General features: G+C 42.4%; 1 protein-coding gene across 5 annotated transcripts in view; it reads right to left on the reverse strand.

Annotated features, from left to right (window-relative positions):
- The window catches only part of ATR (ATR serine/threonine kinase), a 191,703-nt gene that overhangs the window by 48,398 nt on the left and 124,048 nt on the right, over positions 1-19,257 (reverse strand). For all 5 annotated transcript variants that reach the window (XM_036352984.1, XM_036352983.1, XM_036352982.1 and 2 more), the window contains 4 exons: positions 16,303-16,513; positions 7,465-7,643; positions 4,610-4,774; positions 3,525-3,616 (listed from right to left, as the gene is read on the reverse strand). In XM_036352984.1, the coding sequence (XP_036208877.1) occupies positions 3,525-3,616; positions 4,610-4,774; positions 7,465-7,643; positions 16,303-16,513 (647 nt within the window). The remainder of the gene's footprint in view (positions 1-3,524; positions 3,617-4,609; positions 4,775-7,464; positions 7,644-16,302; positions 16,514-19,257) is intronic.

Consider the following 19,257-nt stretch of genomic DNA (forward strand, 5'->3'; position numbering starts at 1 on the left):
TACTTAAGTGACACTAAGATAACTAGTGATATTTTAGATCATGACTATATAAAAGAAGCTAGACTTTTGCCATGTTTTTTTTTATTAATCATACCATTTGAATACCTCCTACATGCTAGATCCTGGGCAAGGCACAATTTTCCATTTAATTAACTAATAACAATGAAAGGCACACATATCCTCATATTATAAAAAAGGTGCCCTGGTCCCTGGTTGGTATAACTCGGTTGGAGTGTTGTCCCCTGCACCAAAAGGTGGAGGGTTTGATTCCCAGTTGGCGTGCAGGTGGAAGGCAGCTGATCAAAGTCCCTCTCCCTGCGCCCTCTCTCCCTTCTCCTTCCTCCCGACCTGTGTGGCTCAGTGGTTGAGCTTTGACCTATAAACTAGGAGGTTCAATTCCCAGTCAGGGCACATATCCAGGTTTCGGGCTCAATCCATAGTAGGGGGCATGCAAGAGACAGCCATCATCATTGATGTTTCTATCACTCTCTCCCTTCCTCTCTGAAGTCAATAAAAATATATTTTTTAAAAAGTCCTTTTTGTTCTTTCTGTAGTAAAAACACATGAAGAAATGTAACAAATAAATTAATTTCATTTTCTTTCTAAAAATCCTATATAATAAAACTCTAATATGCAAATTGACAGAACAGCGGAATGACCGGTTGCTATGACGCACACTGATCACCATGGGGCAGCTCCTGCATTGAGCATCTGCAGCCCAAGAGGGAGGCGACCAGCGGCAGTGATCAGGGGGTGCGGCCGGCCAGCGGGTAGTGCCAGGCCACCAGCCAAGGAAGGTGCCATCGGGGGGCCCCCTGATCACCCAACAAATAGATCGGTCCTGATCACCGACCAAGCCTAGGGACCCTACCCTATATATTGGGAACAGTCTCCTAGATATAAAATTAAAACCTAGCCAGGCTACGCTAATACTGAAAAAACAGGATGATGCAGCGGTGACAATAATGGACTCTGGCTTGCACATTTTGTAGTCAGCCCTGATTCTGACACTTATAATTGTGTGACAAAGCCAATTACTTAATTTCTATTTCAGTTTTTCCACCCATAAGATGGGGAAAATGGTACTACTGCCTAGGAAGGATCATGTTATGTACTACTTTTTATAATCAGGGCAAAAAAAGTAGCTGCCCATACAACAGCAAGATGCCTTTCACCTGTATGAAAAGTATGGTCACTGGTGCATACAGCATCCTGGATTATGAGAGGGACTGCCAGTTTAGGCCTGATCCCCGGGGGTCTATCAGCAATCAGACATCTCCCGAGGGTGCAGTCTGGGCTGAGGGAACCTCCCCATGCACTAATTTCATGCACCGGGCCCTCTAGTAAAAAATAACAGCATAAATATTAAATATTCTCTAATTTCTAAATATGAATACCACCATAAACAATCAAAAACAAGGAGGCCAAAAGAAATATAATAGAAATGTAATTTTCAAAACTATAATTTTTAATAACTTTACAAGTTTATCACTAGATGCCAGACAAACAAAATGTTAGAATAAAAATCTGAGGAGAATTAGTATGATTTACTGTCCGGAGGGTGTGTGTATCAAGCATTATACCAAAAATGTACCAAATGACAATGAGAATCAGGCTGTAAGAACTTATCCTCATAAATGAGTACATTTAAAAGAATGATTGTGAAAGTCAAACACAATAATGTTGGATATATATTTGTTTAAATTGCAAGTATCACCCCCCTGAAAACACCTATCCTCAACGACCATTTGTTCCAATGTGATACAGCATGATTCACTGAATATTGAGAGGTGCCATTTTACAGATCCCAAGAAAAGATGAGGAATCTAACTGTCCAGTGTGCCTCATAAGGAAACTTGATACCGTGGTTTGAGCCATGATAAATTTATAAATTTCTGCAACCCTTTTATTCATAAGGGTTGATCTAGAGAAACACTTCGATTAGTAAAATATATAACCTATCCTTTTCCTGCTTCTGCAAAATTTCCACCATCCTATATAATAGAGAGGCAATATGCAAATTAACCCTCACACCCTCACAAGATGGCTGCCTACGACCAGACTGGCAGGGGGATTATTTAGGGATAACCAAATGACTGAACAAACAGGCTATGTGGGGCAACCAAGCCAGCAGGGGGCTTAGTGAGGGACGACCAAAAGACTGAACAAGCAGGCTGCATGGGGCAACCAGGACGGTGGAAAGGCTGTGAGGGGCGACCAGGCTGGTGGGAGGGGCAGTTGAGGGCAACCAGGCCAGCAGGGGGGGCAGTTAGGGGCGACCAGGCTGGCAGAGGGGGACAGTTGGGGTAACCAGGCTGGCAGGGAGGGGGCAGTAAGAGGTGACCAGCCAGCGGGGGAGGCAGTTAGGGGTGACCATGCCCGCAGGGGTGGGGGAGCAGCTAGGGGCAACCAGGCCAGTAGGGAGGGGGTAGTTGAGGGTGACCTTGTTGGCAGCAGGGGGTAGTTAGGGGCGACCAGGCCAGTAGGGGGGGGGGCAGTTAGGGGCAATCAGGCCGGCACATAGAGGCAGTGAGGGATGATCAGGCCGGCGGGGGGAGAGGGGGCAGTTAGGGGCGATCAGGCAGGCAGGCAGGTGAGCAATTAGGAGCCAGCGGTCCAGGATTGTAAGAGAGTTGTCCGACTGCCGGTCGGACATCCTCCAAGGAGTCCCAGATTGGAGAGAGTGCAGGCTGGGTTGAGGGGTCCCCTCTCCCCGTGCATGAATTTCGTGCCCTGGTCCTCTAGTCATTTCATAAATTCTACTACTGGATACCATGTGACTAACAGTAAGCTTCTCTGATCTTAGACACTTCAGAATAGTGGTATTTATAAATTACAGTTTGAAATGTACAGAAACTATACTTAGTAAAAACAGTTTTGTGCTTTTTGGTTAACTAATATCTTATTCCTTTTGACCAGATCTCACTGCCCAGAAAAGCCAGTTGGGGCTTGGTTAACACATTAAAAAACAAGGCTTTCAGGTCTCAGAGTATGGCAGCTTCAAGAGCTAGAAACTACAAACTAGAACTGTGTGACCTTCACTTTGCCACACACAAGTGTTATTTTCTGTTTGGTATTATTTGGTTTCTTTAGGAAAGGAAGGTTGCTTTGCTTTTCATCAATCCTTTGGGGAAATCAACCCACACAGTGTCGAGTGGTATTCCACATGCATCTCAGTCACAAAGGCACGCCACCCACCCCGCCCTTCCCCAACACAGACAATAATGGATGCTGATAACGCAGGAGAGCTCAGGCACCGTTTGGAAGTGCCTAGATGAGCCTCACCAGAAGTAAGCAAATTCTGGAAGGTTTCTGTCTTAACGCAGCTCTAATTCAAGGACGACTCTTTGGACAGAAGATAAACTGTTAAGTGCCAGATCAATTTATGAGAAAGTGCTTATCTCCAATGCATGAAAAAAAAAATATTTCATTACTTTAGTAATTATTATGTCAACCCAATTCATTGATTTAAAAACTCCCCATTAAGCTACAACAAAATAAAATAATTTTTAAAAATATATTACCTGTTAGCATGCACTCCATTCACCTGAGTGATTACAGTAAATAGTTGACCAAGACCTAACATGGACTTCACTACACCGTGATAATGAATGATCTAAAAATTTAAAATATTTAAAATAACAATTGTAACTTCAAATATATCTTGAGAACAAAAGACAGTTTAATATTTATTTTAAAAAATACTATTTACCTCATTGAGCTTATGCATCCTTAGCAGTCAACTTGCTTGGTATATGGCAGAGCCTCCTACCAATGTCATACAACATCTAAATTTTTTTTAAATGCAGACAACCTTAAAAACTCAAATTTCTTATTTTTTTCCAGATTTGGTCTAATTTTTGGTTCAGATCAAATATAAAAGTAAAAAGCACTCTTTACTATTTTATTTAAAGACTATTTGTCATATTATAACAGAAAATGAAAATTCAAGGTCACAACATTATTAATGTAGATTTTGGGAATTAGTAACAAGAAAGTTAAATAGGATTATGCAATATTTTTTAAAGCTGAAAACAATGGATTGTGAAAAACAAAAACCCTGTACATTGAGACAGTGAACATGGCAAATATGACAAAATACTCTCAGATTCGAAAGAATTTAAGCCAAAATTATAAATCAACAATTCTCAACCCCTCTCCCCATACCCCATGAATAATTGTAGTTCCTTGTTTCTAAGGGACCACTTCAGAGTTTCAGATGTTGGCAGCGAACATGTGAAATCTGAAGAAGTTCCTAAGACTAGAGAATCACTATTATTATTAAAAATTGGTGCATGTATTATACTTTTAATAGCAAACTAAAATTATATAAATTTTAGAGTAATTTAATACACAGTTTAATATAAATATACTCTGTAGTAATCTCATTTATTTGGGGATATATAAGGTCATAGAAATTTGTATTGGAAGGGATCTTTGAGATCTAATGTAAGTCTCTACTTTTATCAATCTGAAAACTCAAGCTCAGAGATGATGAAATGGTTTCCAAACACACTGGGACACTGGTAGAGACAGTAGTGAACTAAGTTTTCCAGAGTTCCTTGTATAGTGTTCTTTACATTGTGTTGCCTTTCATGCATCATCTTACCTGGTCTGGTTCTAGCTGAATGGCCCTGTCATAACAAGCAGTGGCATCCCTCAGTAAGCCAATGCTCTCATGCTCAAGGATCTGTTCTTTTAGAGATGGTTCTGCCTTTCGGATTGCACTGACTCCAGCTACTCCATCTGGTTCATGCATAGCAGCATATAATTTCTTTGTTCAACCATTGAAAACAATCAAATGAGAGGAAAAACACAACTGAAAATAATACTATCAAACCACCAGTTTACATGAAAAGGACATAAGAGAATTTTTTTCTCAAAGCAGCAATATTAAAATTTTATTCCCCAGCCTTTCTGTTACCGCAACACTAATTCCATTCCATTTAAATACACACCTACATTAGTAACTGTTATTGACAACAAGAGCTGTAAAGAACTTCAAGGGTCTGAACACATTTTGAACCCAATTTCAAATAAATTCTGTTGAGTATAGTTTATGTGTTTTACTGCATTTTAAAACAAAAACATTTAAGCAAGCACTTTAAAATGCTGGTATTTAGATGCCTTCAAGAAACCCAAGACATCAAATCTGAGTTCCAATGGGATATTCCGGTTAAAGATAAAAATCTATGGGGCAATTAGCACAAAGATGGCAGGGGAAAGAATGGCATGATTTAAGAAATGAATAGAGAGAGAGAAGAAAAGAGGGCAAGGGAAGAAGAGTATTATATCTATAAAATAAAAGCCTAAGTGACCCTTACAGCAGAACAACCAGAATGACCAGTCGCTATGATGTGCACTGAACACCAGGGGAAGCGCTGCTCATCCAGAAGCCGGGCTCATGGCTGGAGAGTGCAGCTGGGGTGCACGACCCTCTCCCGCTTCTGCAGCAGCACTAAGGAGCAGTGAGCCAAGTGGTAAGGAGCAGCGAGCAGGCAGGCAGTAAGGAGCAAGGAGTCCCAGACTGCGACAGGGCGCAGGCTGGGCTGAGGGACCCTCCCCCGTCCCAGTGCAAGAATTTCGTGCACCATGCCTCTAGTTTATAAATAAGGAAGAACTAGCAAAGGAAACTGAGAACAGAAACCAAAGTAATTTGAAGAAACCTAGAGAATGTTGGTATCCCAGGAGTTGTGGGAGAAAAGCAAATGTCTTATTTAAGAAAGGAGTGGTCTAATAATGTTGTGAGGTTAAGCAAATGAGGATTTGAAAACATTGATTGGATTTGGTAACATAAGCTCACTGAATTTCTTAGCAAGAATAGTGTCAGCAGAATGGAGAAAAAAGACTTGTTGGACTGGGTAAAGACTGAATGGAAAGTAAGAAGTGAATACAGGGAAGATAGACGATTCTTTTTTTTTTTTTTTAGATGATTCTTTAAAAAAATGACTGTAAAGGGAAAGCATCTGAAGGAGTAGCTAAAATGAGGAAATTATAAAAAATTTAAATAGGAGATATCAGAGCACATCTATATACTTATATACTCTGGCTGAAAAATAAATTATTGATACTAGAGAAAGCAGAAATATTTGAAGGAGTGAAAGCCTTAAAAATTGAAACTATAAATGAAAGGGCTGAATTTTGTCAGGGAACCCTTCCTTAGGAACAACAGAAGGGAAGGAAAAGAATATGGTGCAACAGCCAGTGTGCTTTCAGATTTGATAGATATTTGGTTTCTATTTTCCTAATGAACAATGAAGCAAGAACATCAGCTGAGAGTAAATGAGATGGAAGGTAAGAAATGAAGAGAAGGTTATCTTGAAGAGTGAGAAAGTGGGTTTACGAAAGAAACATTTACCAGTAGAAGAACTGAAGAGAGTATTAAAGAGTCCAGCTTATGGTTGAAATTATAAGTTAAAAGCCAATTCTGTGATTGTGATATTTTTCTACACAATGTTCAGCTGCTTACATGCAGATACTGGGAAGGCATTTGGGTGAATTTATTCAGGGTTGAAGTTTTACAAAATGAGTACAATACAGAAGGATTGAAGAAAGACAAGGGAGTTAAATATCCTTGTAAAGGGAATGATTTTAACAATGAACAAAAGACTCAAACTAGATAAGGAAGAAAACAACAGGAAGAGGGCTAATATTTATTCAGATTAAAAGCTACTAATTTTCCAGTTCTCTCACCACACTTTGTTTTTCTACTGAAAAAAGCCCACCAATTTTGACCTCTTATTTAAGTCCCATTGAATTAGTCCCACCTGCCCTTAGTTTCTTTTCTTCCCCACACAGTCATAACATTATCACCTAAACCACTTTTTCAGCAGCATTGCCATGGCTGATGCCTGTTACAACCAGTACATCCCCCTATCCACCCACCCCCAAATTCAGGCCCACGTTTCTCACAATAGTAATGGCCTGCTTGCCTTGAATTATAGCCCTTTAAAGTCCTTCCTCCATGACTGCCATAGGCATTTAGCTAAAATGCAATTCTGACTAAAGCACTTCCTGGTTCAAATCCTCTACAATCGTCTGTGATTTATCTTTCCTCTGACATTCTATATGGGCACTCTTTCTCAAATCCATAGGGATGCACTGCCTGGAATGTCTTGCCTCCTCCTTGTACCTATCATTCATTCTTTCTTTAAGACCCCTTAGATATCATCTTCAAGAAGCCCTTACTGAATCCTTTCTCAGCCACTCCCATCTTTCATCACACCCTACATAGAAGATGAGTTAAATGTCTTTCCTCAGGGCATATCTATGTCACTGTATACTTAAGATATTACACCAAATTGGTGTTTATCTCTCCACACTAATCTGTAAGCTTCTAAAGTACTTACAAATATCTAGTTCCTAGCACAGCATCTAAAACACTCCATAAAATGAACAATATTTCATTTCCTCATAAAAAGAGTAGCAATAAACATTATTAAATTCACAATATGAATTTCAAACCTGTAAAAATCCAAGATGCTCTTGAATATCTTGCTTCTTTTCTGTAATAAATGATTCAAAGTGCATTACAGCTCTTGTGTATGCTTTAGAGCGAAAAGAAGCTACTGCCAGAGTATCCTGAGGTATGAGGTCAAGAAAACGAGTTACACTCTGATAGTCTTCATGATCCACAGTAGATACTAGATTATAAAAAGATAATTAAATAATTAAAGACTTAGAAAAAAAAATTTTAAAAGTGTTAATTATAATTTCAATTTTCGTATTTTAAATTCAATATATTTCACTAACAAAATTATCAAAATGTATTAGGGTATCATATTTAGAATGCAACTATCAACAAGATGATTGCTAGAGAAACCAAGATGGCGGCATAGGTAAACACCGGAAATTGCTGCTTCGCACAACAATTTCCAAAATACAACTAAAAGACAAAACGGACACATCCAGAACCACAGGAAGGCTGGCTGAGTGGAAATTTTACAACTAGAAGGAAAGAGAAAAGCAGCTGAGGACGCGGCTCACGCGGAAAGGGCTGGAAACTGAGGAGATGGTTGTCTTTTTCAATCGGGAGAGAGTTTCAAGCTCCTGACTGCTCTGAACTCCAGTTCCGGGCGAGTATCTGGGGGCCCAGACTCATACAGGAGAAACTGGACTGTTTGGCATCCGTTGGAACTCGAGGGAGGCTTTCTTTCAGAGGTACTGGCAGTGAGTACTGGGACACTGAGAAGCGGGGCCTCTTAGGGTAGGACTGAGGAGCAGCCATAGCTGCTTGCTCCGCCCTGTTGATCCCCAGAGACCCCGCCCCACCCAAGCTGTGTGCAGAGGCTTTTGCGTATGAAAGGCCTTGCCCGTTGCAATCTGAAAATTACCTAACAAACTGCAGCTGGGTCAGAGAAACCCAGAACTTCCAAAAGAAGGCCCAAGGCCCCAAAGCAGCTTGCATTGCTTCACAGCTGGGCTCCTGCTAGGTAGCCTCAGCCAAAGTCTAAATTAGCACCTCCTTAGAGATCCAAGAGCCAGTGTACCCAGTGGTCAGAGTGGGACCATCCAGATTACAACTCCTCAGATCCATAAGGGACACACTCAGGGGGCAGACTCAGTGAGCACCAAAGCCCCACTGAAGCAAGTCTTGCCCCAGAAGGGTGTCTTCAGCACAAAAGTTCCCCCACTGCAGCCACAGCTGATTCTCACAGCCAATTGGCCTGGAGGTCAATTCCTCCCAGTGATACCTACAACAATCAAGGCTTAACTACAACATGACTGTGCACAAAGCCCACAAAGGGGTGCACCAAGAGTGTCTACCTCAGATAATTGGGGAGACTAAACCACTGGGCCCTATAGGACACCTAGCACAGAAAGCCACTCTATCAACACAGGGAAGCATAAAAAATGTGGAGACAAAGAAACAGGTCACAACTGACAGAAATGGAGGAAAGCAAACTACTGGATAGAGAGTTCAAAACCACACTTACAGTGCGGCCTTGACTTACAAGTGTCCCGACTAACGAGTTTTTTGAGATACCAGCTATCTCTTGCAGATGTTTTGCATTGAGTTGACAGAGTAATTTGAGTTAACGAGCTCCTTAACGAGTTTGGTCTCGGACAAATTAAACTCGTAAGTCAAGACCCCACTGTACAAGGTTTTTCAAGAATTTTCTAGAAACTGACGATAAATTTAGTAAGAACCTCAATATGTCTACTGAGACCGCCGATAAATTTAGTGAGACCCTCAAGGTTATGAAAAAGGACCAACCAGAAATTAAGCATACACTGACTGAAATAAAGAATATTATACAGACACAGAACCTAGAGACAGAACCTAGCGAGAGAGACTGGGGGGGGGGGGGGGGGGACAAACTTTTTGACTCGAGGGGCACAATGGGTTCTTAAACTGGACCGGAGGGCCGGAACAAAAGCATGGATGGAGTGTTTGTGTGAACTAATATAAATTCAAAGTAAACATCATTACATAAAAGGATATGGTCTTTTTTTTTTTAGTTTTATTCATTTCAAACGGGCCGGATTCGGCCCACGAGCCATAGTTTGCCCACGGCTGACCTAGACAGAACCTGGCGACTGAACCTGGCTGGAGAACCTAGCGAGAGAACATGGCAAAAGAACCTGGATAGAACCTGGTCACAGAACCTGGTGACCGAACCTGGCTGGAGAACCTAGCGAGAGAACATGGCAAAAGAACCTGGCAAGAGAACCTAGACAGAACTTGGCTGGAGATCCTGGCTAGGCTGCTGATCAACTGAACGCTGCCTCCGTGCCCTTCCTTCTTCGCCGACTCCGTCCACACCTTTGAGGACCCCTGGACCTGTTGGGGCTGGACCCCAGCAGTACCCATCTCCATACCCCAGCTCCTACACACCTGTGGAAACCCTGCTAATCCTTCCATATCGAGTTCAGACTCAATGACTACATCTGCTTTTTGCTTTTTTCACCATGCCCCTACCTGGTGGGGCCCTAGGATACATCCACTACAAATTGACCCATTGGAATAAAAATAAAATAATATCTCACTTAGTCCTTCCTTAGGACTATAATAGGCAGAAAAAAAGAAAAAAAAAGAATATTATACAGAGTTCCAACAGCAGACTAGAAGATCGCAAGAATCAAGTCAAAGATTTGAAATATGAAGAAGCAAAAAACACCCAACCAGAAAAGCAAAATGAAAAAAGAATCCAAGAATACGAAGATAGTGTAAGGAGTCTCTGGGACAACTTCAAACGTACCAAGGTCCGAATTATGGGGGTGCCAGAAGATGAGAGAGAGCAAGATACTGAAAACCTATTTGAAGAAATAATGACAGAAAACTTCCCCTACCTGGTGAAAGAAATAGACTTACAAGTCCAGGAAGCGCAGAGAACCCCAAACAAAAGGAATCCAAAGAGGACCATACCAAGACACATCATAATTAAAATGCCAAGAGCAAAAAACAAAGAGAGAATCTTAAAAGAAGCAAGAAAAAAAAATCAGTTACCTACAAGGGAGTACCCATATGACTGTCAGCTGATTTCTCAACAGAAACTTTGCAGGCCAGAAGGGAGTGGCAAGAAATATTCAAAGTGATGAATACCAAGAACCTACAACCAAGATTGCTTTACCCAGCAAAGCTATCATTCAGAATCGAAGGTCAGATAAAGAGCTTCACAGATAAGAAAAAGCTAAAGGAGTTCATCAACACCAAACCAGTATTATACGAAATGCTGAAAGGTATCCTTTAAAAAGAGGAAGAAGAAAAAGGTAAAAATAAAAATTATGAATAGGAAATACACATCTATCAACAAGTGAATCTAAAAATCAAGTGAATAAATAATCTGATGAACAGAATAAACTGGTGAATATAATAGAATCAGGGGCATAGAACGGGAGTGGACTGACTATTTTTGGGTGGGAAAGGAGTGTCGGGGGTGTGGTAAGAGACTGGACAAAAATCATACACCTATGGATGAGGACAGGTGCGGGGAAGGGGGTAAGGGCAGAGGATGGGGTGGGAACCAGGTGGAGGGTAGCAATGGGGGGAAAAAAGAGGAACAACTGTAATAATCTGAACAATAAAGATTTAATTAAAAAAAAAAAACAAGGTGATTGCTCAGAGAATTTTTGCTTCAACTTCACATTATTTACTTTACCTTAGATAGTCATTTAACTTATTTGAACTTTTGTTTCCTCATAAATAAAAGGGAAATATTATTATCTATCCTGCCTTCCTTACAATGTTGTGGTGAGGGTTAATTATAAAACTATATGAAATGTAGAAAAGATATAAATATGATACAAAAGATACAGAGATGAGTTATTTATTATTGATACCTCTAAAAACACTGATACAGTATAGCTATTGGTAGAAAAAAGAAATACTAAAGCAGGGGTCCACAAACTTTTTAAACAGGGGGCCAGTTCACTGTCCCTCAGACCGTTGGAGGGCCGGACTATAGTTTCAAAAAAAACTATGAACAAATTCCTATGCACACTGCACATATCTTATTTTGAAGTAAAAAAACAAAACGGGAACAAATACAATATTTGTATTTGTATGTGACCCACGGGCCGTAGTTTGAGGACCCCTGTACTAAAGTAACCTTTTTAAATTTAAAGTTCAGAATTCTTTGTTAACGATCTGGTGTGTTTTTTCTGTGTTGCCTGCCATATATACATTATCAACTATTACAATGGAAACTAAAAGTAAAAGTGCCTTTGAAGTAAAACCACAAATATTTAAAAGGGTACTTTTTTTCAGCAATCTAAGAAAAGGCATAAATTGGAAGCTTCTAAATGAGGGCAGTCCATTTTGTGAATTCTTTCTTTTTAATCTCTCTATTGTTTATTTTTATTTTTTTAAATAATTCTTTTTTAAAAAATATATTTTATTGATTTTTTACAGAGAGGAAGGGGAAGGAATAGAGAGTTAGAAACATCGATGAGAGAGAAACATTGATTCAGCCACCTCCTGCACAGCCCGCAACCAAGGTACATGACCTTGACCTGAGCCAAACTGGTTAGGGCTTAAATAGCTCTTTATTGTTGAAAGTATGTCACCTTTTTCCCCCATTGACCCCTCTCCCCTTGCCCCTCCCCCTATTTTATGAATTCTTATTTATAAAATATTATTTATTTTTAAAATATTTTTATTTTTATTTCAGATAGGAAAGGGGGGGGGGAGGAGAGAGAGAGAGAGAGAGAGAGAGACATCAAATGATGAGAGGGTCTTTGATTGGCTGCCGTCTGCACACCCCCTACTGGGGACTGAGCCCACAACTCAGGCATGTGCCCTTGACTGTAATCGAACCTGGGACCCTTCAGTCCACAGGCCGACGCTCTATGCACTGAGCCAAACTGGCTAGGGCATCTTATTTTTAATAATGATTCATAATAGTATGTAAAACACAGGAAACAGAATTAAATTTTAAAAATTTCAATAAACAAGATAGTAAATTTAAGAGAAATTATATTTAAAATAAGTCCATTACTTTCATCAATATTTGTATATGATTTCAAATTATAAAAAATGCTAAGGGTATTATACTTTAGAAGCATTACAAATACTGTCCTTGAAATCTTTAATTTTCCTTGCAATGTTAGTAGAAATGCTGATTAACAGAGTTCGTACCTGGTTTGATAGCCCAATTTTCACATGCAGAAACAGGAAAAAACATTTAAGTGTTAAACTAATGTGAAATATATTAGCCATATTCCAGAGGGGGAAAAAAATTCTCCCAAACAAATACTTATTGCCAGTTCAAGAAATTTTACAAAAATAAACTATTGTGCTTAACAGGAATGTATGCACTTCAACTGGTATAGGAACAAGAGAGAAATGCTCAGAAACTGGAAACTGTGTAAGTGAAGACCTCTTTAAGAGTTGTTAATCAATTTTTTTTTCAATTAGCCTCAAAGCCTGGTGGGAAAACATACATGGCTGAAATATAAAAAAGCATACAGATTACATACTTCATCTACTTGCAATAAGAATAAGAAAAAAAAAGGTTCAAAGACATTAAGAGCATCCATTATATTAAGAGTATCCATTACTGTCTTAATAACGTAATTCTTCTCACCAACTGCTCATATCAGAGAGGCAGGTGTCATTTTTAGCTCTAGTAAGATTCTCCTTTTAGTCACCTTACTAGGAATTGTAATATCACAGAAAAAAACTAGAACAATAGTAAGAACAGAAGGGTGTAGTGTAATAACATGTATTATGCACATCTGGAGACTTGCTGGATACCAAACAGTGCCAGACACAGAAAAACAAAAAGGATAAAATGAATGAAATGAACAAAAAGTCCATGAAATTAAAATCTCCTTTGAAATTGAAAACTTAAATGTGAAAAAGATTGCAAATACAGTAAAACCTTGATGTAAAGGACTAACTTGGGAAAGGGAGTGTGTCCATTAAAGCTGAAAGTTCATCCTATCTAATAAAAGAGAAATATGGTAATTAGCCGTAACTCCGCTACCCTTCCCATTGGCTAATCAGGGCAATATGGAAATTAACTGCCAGCCAAGATTGTGGCCGGCAGGCAGGCAGGCAGCTTGAAGCGAGCATGAGGCTTGCTTGCTTCAGTGATGGAGGACTCCAACACTGTCGGCTTCTGAGCTTGCAGTTTGAAACATTGTAACAAATATAGAAGCTAAACAAAACCCCAGAAACCTGCTTTCAGCCAGCCGGGATCTCAGAGCTGGAGTTGAAACAGTGTTTCGATTATAGACCCCAAACAAACCAGATACCTGCTTTCAGCTGCCGAGGCCTAAGAGCTGGAGCCAAGCCTCAGAGCTAAAGCTGGCCCAGGATAAAACAAAAAGAAAAAATGGAGTGGTTGGGAACTTCCGTCACCCGCCAGCCTGAAAACAGCCCTCAGACCCTCACCCAGACTGGCCAGGCACCCCAGTGGGGACCCCCACCCTGAAGGGTGTGTGACCAGCTGCAAACAGCCATCAACCCCTCATCCAGGCTAGCCAGGCACCCCAGTGGGGACCCCCACCCTGATCCAGGACACCCTTCAGGGCAAACCAGCCGGCCCCCACCCGTGCACCAGGCCTCTATCCTATACAGTAAAAGGGTAATATGCCTCCCAGCACCGGGATCAGCGGAGCCACGAGGCCTCCCAGCACCGGGATCAGCGTGACAGGGGGCAGCACCCAAAACCCCTGATCGCCTTGCGGCTCTGTGTGTGACACGGGGCGGGGACACAACCTCCCTATCCACCCTGTTCTGTTCGTGACAGGGGAAGGCACCCCAACCCCCTGATCAGCCCTGCTCTGTGCCTGATGGTGGGAGCTCCCCAACCCCCTGATCGCCTTGCGGCTCTGTGTGTGGCAGGGTGCGGCGCCCCAACCCCCTCATCGGCCCTGCTGTGTATGTGATGGGGTAGAGCCATAACCTCCCCATCAGCCCTGCCCTGAGTGTGACAGTGGTGACGCACCAACCCCCTGATCGGCCCTGCTCTTTGGGTGATAGAGGGTGGCGCCCCAACCGCCCCCCACAGGCCCTGCTGTGTGACGGGGTAGAGTCATAACCTCCCCATCGGCCCTGCCCTGAGTGTGACAGGGTGTGGCGCCCCAACCCCCTGATCCGCCCTGCTCTGTGTGTGACAGGTGACGGTGCCCCAACTCCCCTATCGGCCCTACTCTGTGAGTGACAGGGGGGAGCTCCTCAACCCCCTGATCAGCCCTGCTCTGTGCGTGACAGGGGGGAGCTCCCCAACCTCCAATGGGCCCTGCTCTGTGTGTGACAGAGGGGAGCTCCCCAATCCCCTGATCGACCCTGCTCTGTGCATGACAGGGTACAGAGCCCCAACCCCCCTGATGGGCCCTGCTCTGTGCGTGACCGGGGGTGGTGCCGCAACCTCCCCATCGACCCTGCCTTGAGTGTGACAGGGGGTGGTGCCCCAATCCCCCAATCGGCCCTACCCTGAGCGTGACTTAGGGTGGCATCGCAACCTCCCCATCCGCCCTGCTCTGTGCATGACAGGGGGTGGCGCCCCAACTCCCCAGTTGATCCTGCTCTGAGCTCGACCAGGGGCTGCACCTAAGGATTGGGCCTGCCCTCTGCCACCCGGGAGCGGGCCTAAGCCAGCAGGTAGTTATCTCCCGAGCGTCCCAGACTGCGAGAGGGCACAGGCCGGGCTGAGGAACCCCGCCCCCCCCCCTCGTGCACAAATTTTTGTGCACCAGGCCTCTACTTATATAATAATATAGGTTTTCTGAATGCATATGTTAAAAAATTGACAAATTAGATTACCAGTTTTTACTTATGTAGACATGTTGGTGTAATTAAAATTAAGTATGTATAAAAAGTTTAATTTCACAGAAGAATTTTCTATATGTATTACTGTAATTTTAAATTTATACTGAATAGGTCTCGTAGATGCGCGCATTCACCAATCGCCTTGACTAAACAAATGCACATGGCTGGTGTGTGGCTTAGTGCACTGGGAACATCAGCCTGCAGGAGTTAAAACTGCAGCAGAAAAGTCAGGCCTGGTGACAACAGAACCAATTACCACATGCAATGCAGGTGATCATGTGCTGATCATTCCCCGAATATTTACAGCGGTGACACTTGGATTTAAATATGTAGACTATAGTTGTAGATAGGTAATATTTATTTATGTCAGCTAAATTACTCAGTGTTTTTTCCAACATATGGCCTATTTGTTAAAAATGACAGTGAATTAATAACAAACAAAATAACCTGCTAATTTAATTACAAGCAAATCTTGGTTAAAATCATTTAAAAATTAATAGGACGTTAATTTTCACTTATGACATATAGACTGGAAATCCTACCCATTAATAGAGGTCCACAGCGCTCTCTTCGGCAGTACATATACTAAAATCGTGATGCACAGGATTGAGGATTTACTGTATTTCACAAGTGTAAATGGACAAAGAACACTTCACTACATATATATGTATACGTATGTATATGCACATGTATAGGTATACACATGCAAATACACTGAAGTGACATGAGTAAATGAGTTAACACTGAAGAGTAGGTTAATAACAATATTAACAAGGCACTTATTTCACACTTTACAGTTTATATATTCATCATCTTATTTAATCCTTAATCTACTAAGAGAGATAAAATTAATTCTATTTTATATAAAGAAAAATTAGGTATGTGTCTTGCCCAAGGAAATGACTGAGAACTTGAAAGAGAGGTTTTCTAATTATAAATTCACTACAATTACTCAGTGAAAAGGCCAAGAAAAAAAAATACATAGGTTTTTTAAACGCTAATGCTTAAATTATAAAACTGATCCAGAAAGGAGCTAATTTGTTAATAATTAAGATTAAAAATAAACAGAAGTTATGACTCACCCATTGAGTCTACCTTATCTCTGTTTGATTTGCTTTGTGGAAATTTCTCAGCATTCAGTGCCTGAAATTTGTGCCTTGACCATTGTGTGAGATGGTCAATCATGGAGAATACAGTTTGTGTACTAAGTTGACACAGGTCAGATGCACTGTATTGGGTATTTATAGTATGCTGATCATCATGCTTTAGAACTGCCATAATTTCTGCATAAACCTGAAAGAAATAATTTTATAATTAATAATGTCTACATAATAATTTTACTAGTATCCAATATATAAGACTAACCATTCTAAGGCAACAACTAAAAAAAAAACACCCCACCATGGCTTAATAATAAATTAGTTTTCTCATCTATAGTTAAAACCAATAAAAAGAAAACCTACTATAAAAGAGTAATAAATGTGAACATAAAAATATTTTAAAATTCTTTTAGATCAGTGGTTTTTAACCAGTGTGCCACGGCACATTGATGTACCACCAAGAATTTTTAAAAAATGGAATACCTGACTATTTTAGTTAGGGGCACTTAACTCTTTTCCCTTAGGTTGTCAAACAAATAAAATTACAACAGCCAACACAACAATATCCATCTGGTGTGAATGAGTCAAAATCTACCTATTTTCTTTGTCAGACTGGCACAAAATATATTTTTTTGGTGTGCCACAGAATTTTAGTAATTAGTTTATGTATACCATGAGATAAAAAAGGTTGAAAGTCCCTGTTCTAGATTATACAATAAATTATAATGAAACTATTTATTAACTAGCAGCAAAAAACTTAAAACAATCTCACACTATCCACAAAGTCAATTTCAGAGTAATTAAAGGGCTAAATGAAAAATTAAAATAATTTTTTTTAAATGTAGGAAATATATTCATGACATTGAATTAAGAGAAGTAATCATATAAAAGGCTTAAAATTAAAAAGTTGTAAGATTGATAAATTTGGCATTACATTTTAAATCTTTCCATGTAAAAGGTATAAACAAAGGTTAAAAAGAAAACCACTCCAGTGACAGCCATAGAAGGTAAATAAATCCCAAAATTAAAAAAAAAGAAAAAAGAAAAAAAGGAGAGGTTGGGAGCTTCAGTCACCCACCAGCCTGAAAACAGCCTTCAGCCCCTCACCCAGGCTGGGCCAGGCACCCCAGTGGGGACCCCCACCCTGATCCAGGACACCCTTCAGAGCAAACCAGCTGGCCCCCACCCGTGCACCAGGCCCCTATCCTATATAGTAAAAGGATAATATGCCTCCCAGCACCGGGATCAGCGGAGCCGAGAGGCCTCACGCCCCCCGGGAGCAGCAGAGCCACGAGGCCTCCAGGCACTGGGATCAGCGGAGCCTCCCAGCACTGCGATCAGTGGAGCCTCCCAGCACTGCGATCAGCGGAGCCGCGAGGCCTCCCAGCACCAGGATCAGCAGAGCAGCGAGGCCTCACTGCCCCTGTGTCAAGCGGAGCCGTGAGGCCTCCCAGCACTGGGATCAGCAGAGCCGCGAGGCCTCCTGCCCCCTGGAGCAGCGTGACAGGGGGCAGAGCCCAAACCCCCTGATCGCCCTGTGGCTCTGTGTGTGACAGGGGGCAGGGCCACAACCCCCTGATCGGCCCTGCTCTGTGTGTGACAGGGGGCGGTGCCCCAACTCCGCTATCGGCCCTACTCTGTGTGTGACAGGGGGAAGCTCCCCAACCCCCTGATCGGCCCTGGTCTGTGTGTGACAGGGTATGGAGCCCCAACCCCCCCCCGATGGGCCCTGCTCTGTGTGTGACAGGGGCAGTGCCCCAACCCCCCAATCGGTCCTGCTCTGTGCGTGACAGGGCGTAGCGCCGCAACCTCCCCATCGACCCTGCCTTGAGTGTGACACGGGGCGGCGCCCCAACTCCCCAATCGGCCCTACTCTGAGCTTGACCAGGGGCTGCACCTAGGGATTGGGCCTGCCCTCTGCCACCCGGGAGCGGGCCTAAGCCAGCAGCCAGCAGGTCGTTATTTCCCGAGGGGTCCCAGACTGTGAGAGGGCACAAATGGGGCTGAGGGACACCACCCCCCCCCGCCACCAGTGCACAAATTTTTGTGCACCGGGCCTCTAGTCCTATATAATAAAGTTGTAATATGCAAATTGACTGTCATGCCCTCATACAAGATGGCCATCCTCATGTGGTCAAAAGATGGCCACCACAAGATGGCCGCAGAGGAGGGCAGTTGGTGGGGGACCAGGCTGGCAGGGAAGGACAGTTGCGGGGGGCAGACCAGGCCTGCAGGGGAGGGCGGTTAGGGGCAACCAGGTCAGCAGGGGAGGGCAGTTAGGAGTGACTGGGCTGGCAGGGGAGGCAGTTGGGCGCGACCAGGCCTGCAGTGGAAGGCAGTTGGGACAACTGGGCCAGTAGGGGAGAGCAGTTAGAGGCGATTAGGCTGGCAGGGGAGGGCAGTTAGGGGCGACAGGGCTGGCAGGGGAACAGTTAGGCATCGATCAGGCTGGCAGGGGAATGGTTAGGGGGTGATCAGGCTGGCAGGCATAAGAGGTTAGAGGCAATCAGGCAGGCAGGCAGCCGAGTGGTTGCAAGCCAGCAGTCTTGGATTGTGAGAGAGATGTCCAACTGCCGGCAGTAGGAGATCCCCCTAGGGGTCCCAGATTGAAGAGGGTGCAGGCTGGTCTGAGGGACACCCCCCCCCCCCTTCCAGTACACGAATTTCATGCACCGGGCCTCTAGTTTATAGAAAAGTAATCCAAATGGCCAACAAACATAACTACTGGGAATAATAAAAACACAAATTAAAACAATAAAATGTCCTTTTTTTTTTTTACCCATCATGTTGCCTAAAATTTAAATGTTTGAAAATATCAAGTACTGGACAGTGTATGGGAAATGGATAGACTTGTCAACTGGTAGGATTATAAATCTGTATGTACATTTGCTGTCTCTAATAAAATGTTAAATGTACATACTATATAATCCAACAGTT

This window comes from Myotis myotis, unplaced genomic scaffold (genome assembly GCF_014108235.1).
Source record: "Myotis myotis isolate mMyoMyo1 unplaced genomic scaffold, mMyoMyo1.p scaffold_m19_p_2, whole genome shotgun sequence".
NCBI lineage: Eukaryota > Metazoa > Chordata > Mammalia > Chiroptera > Vespertilionidae > Myotis > Myotis myotis.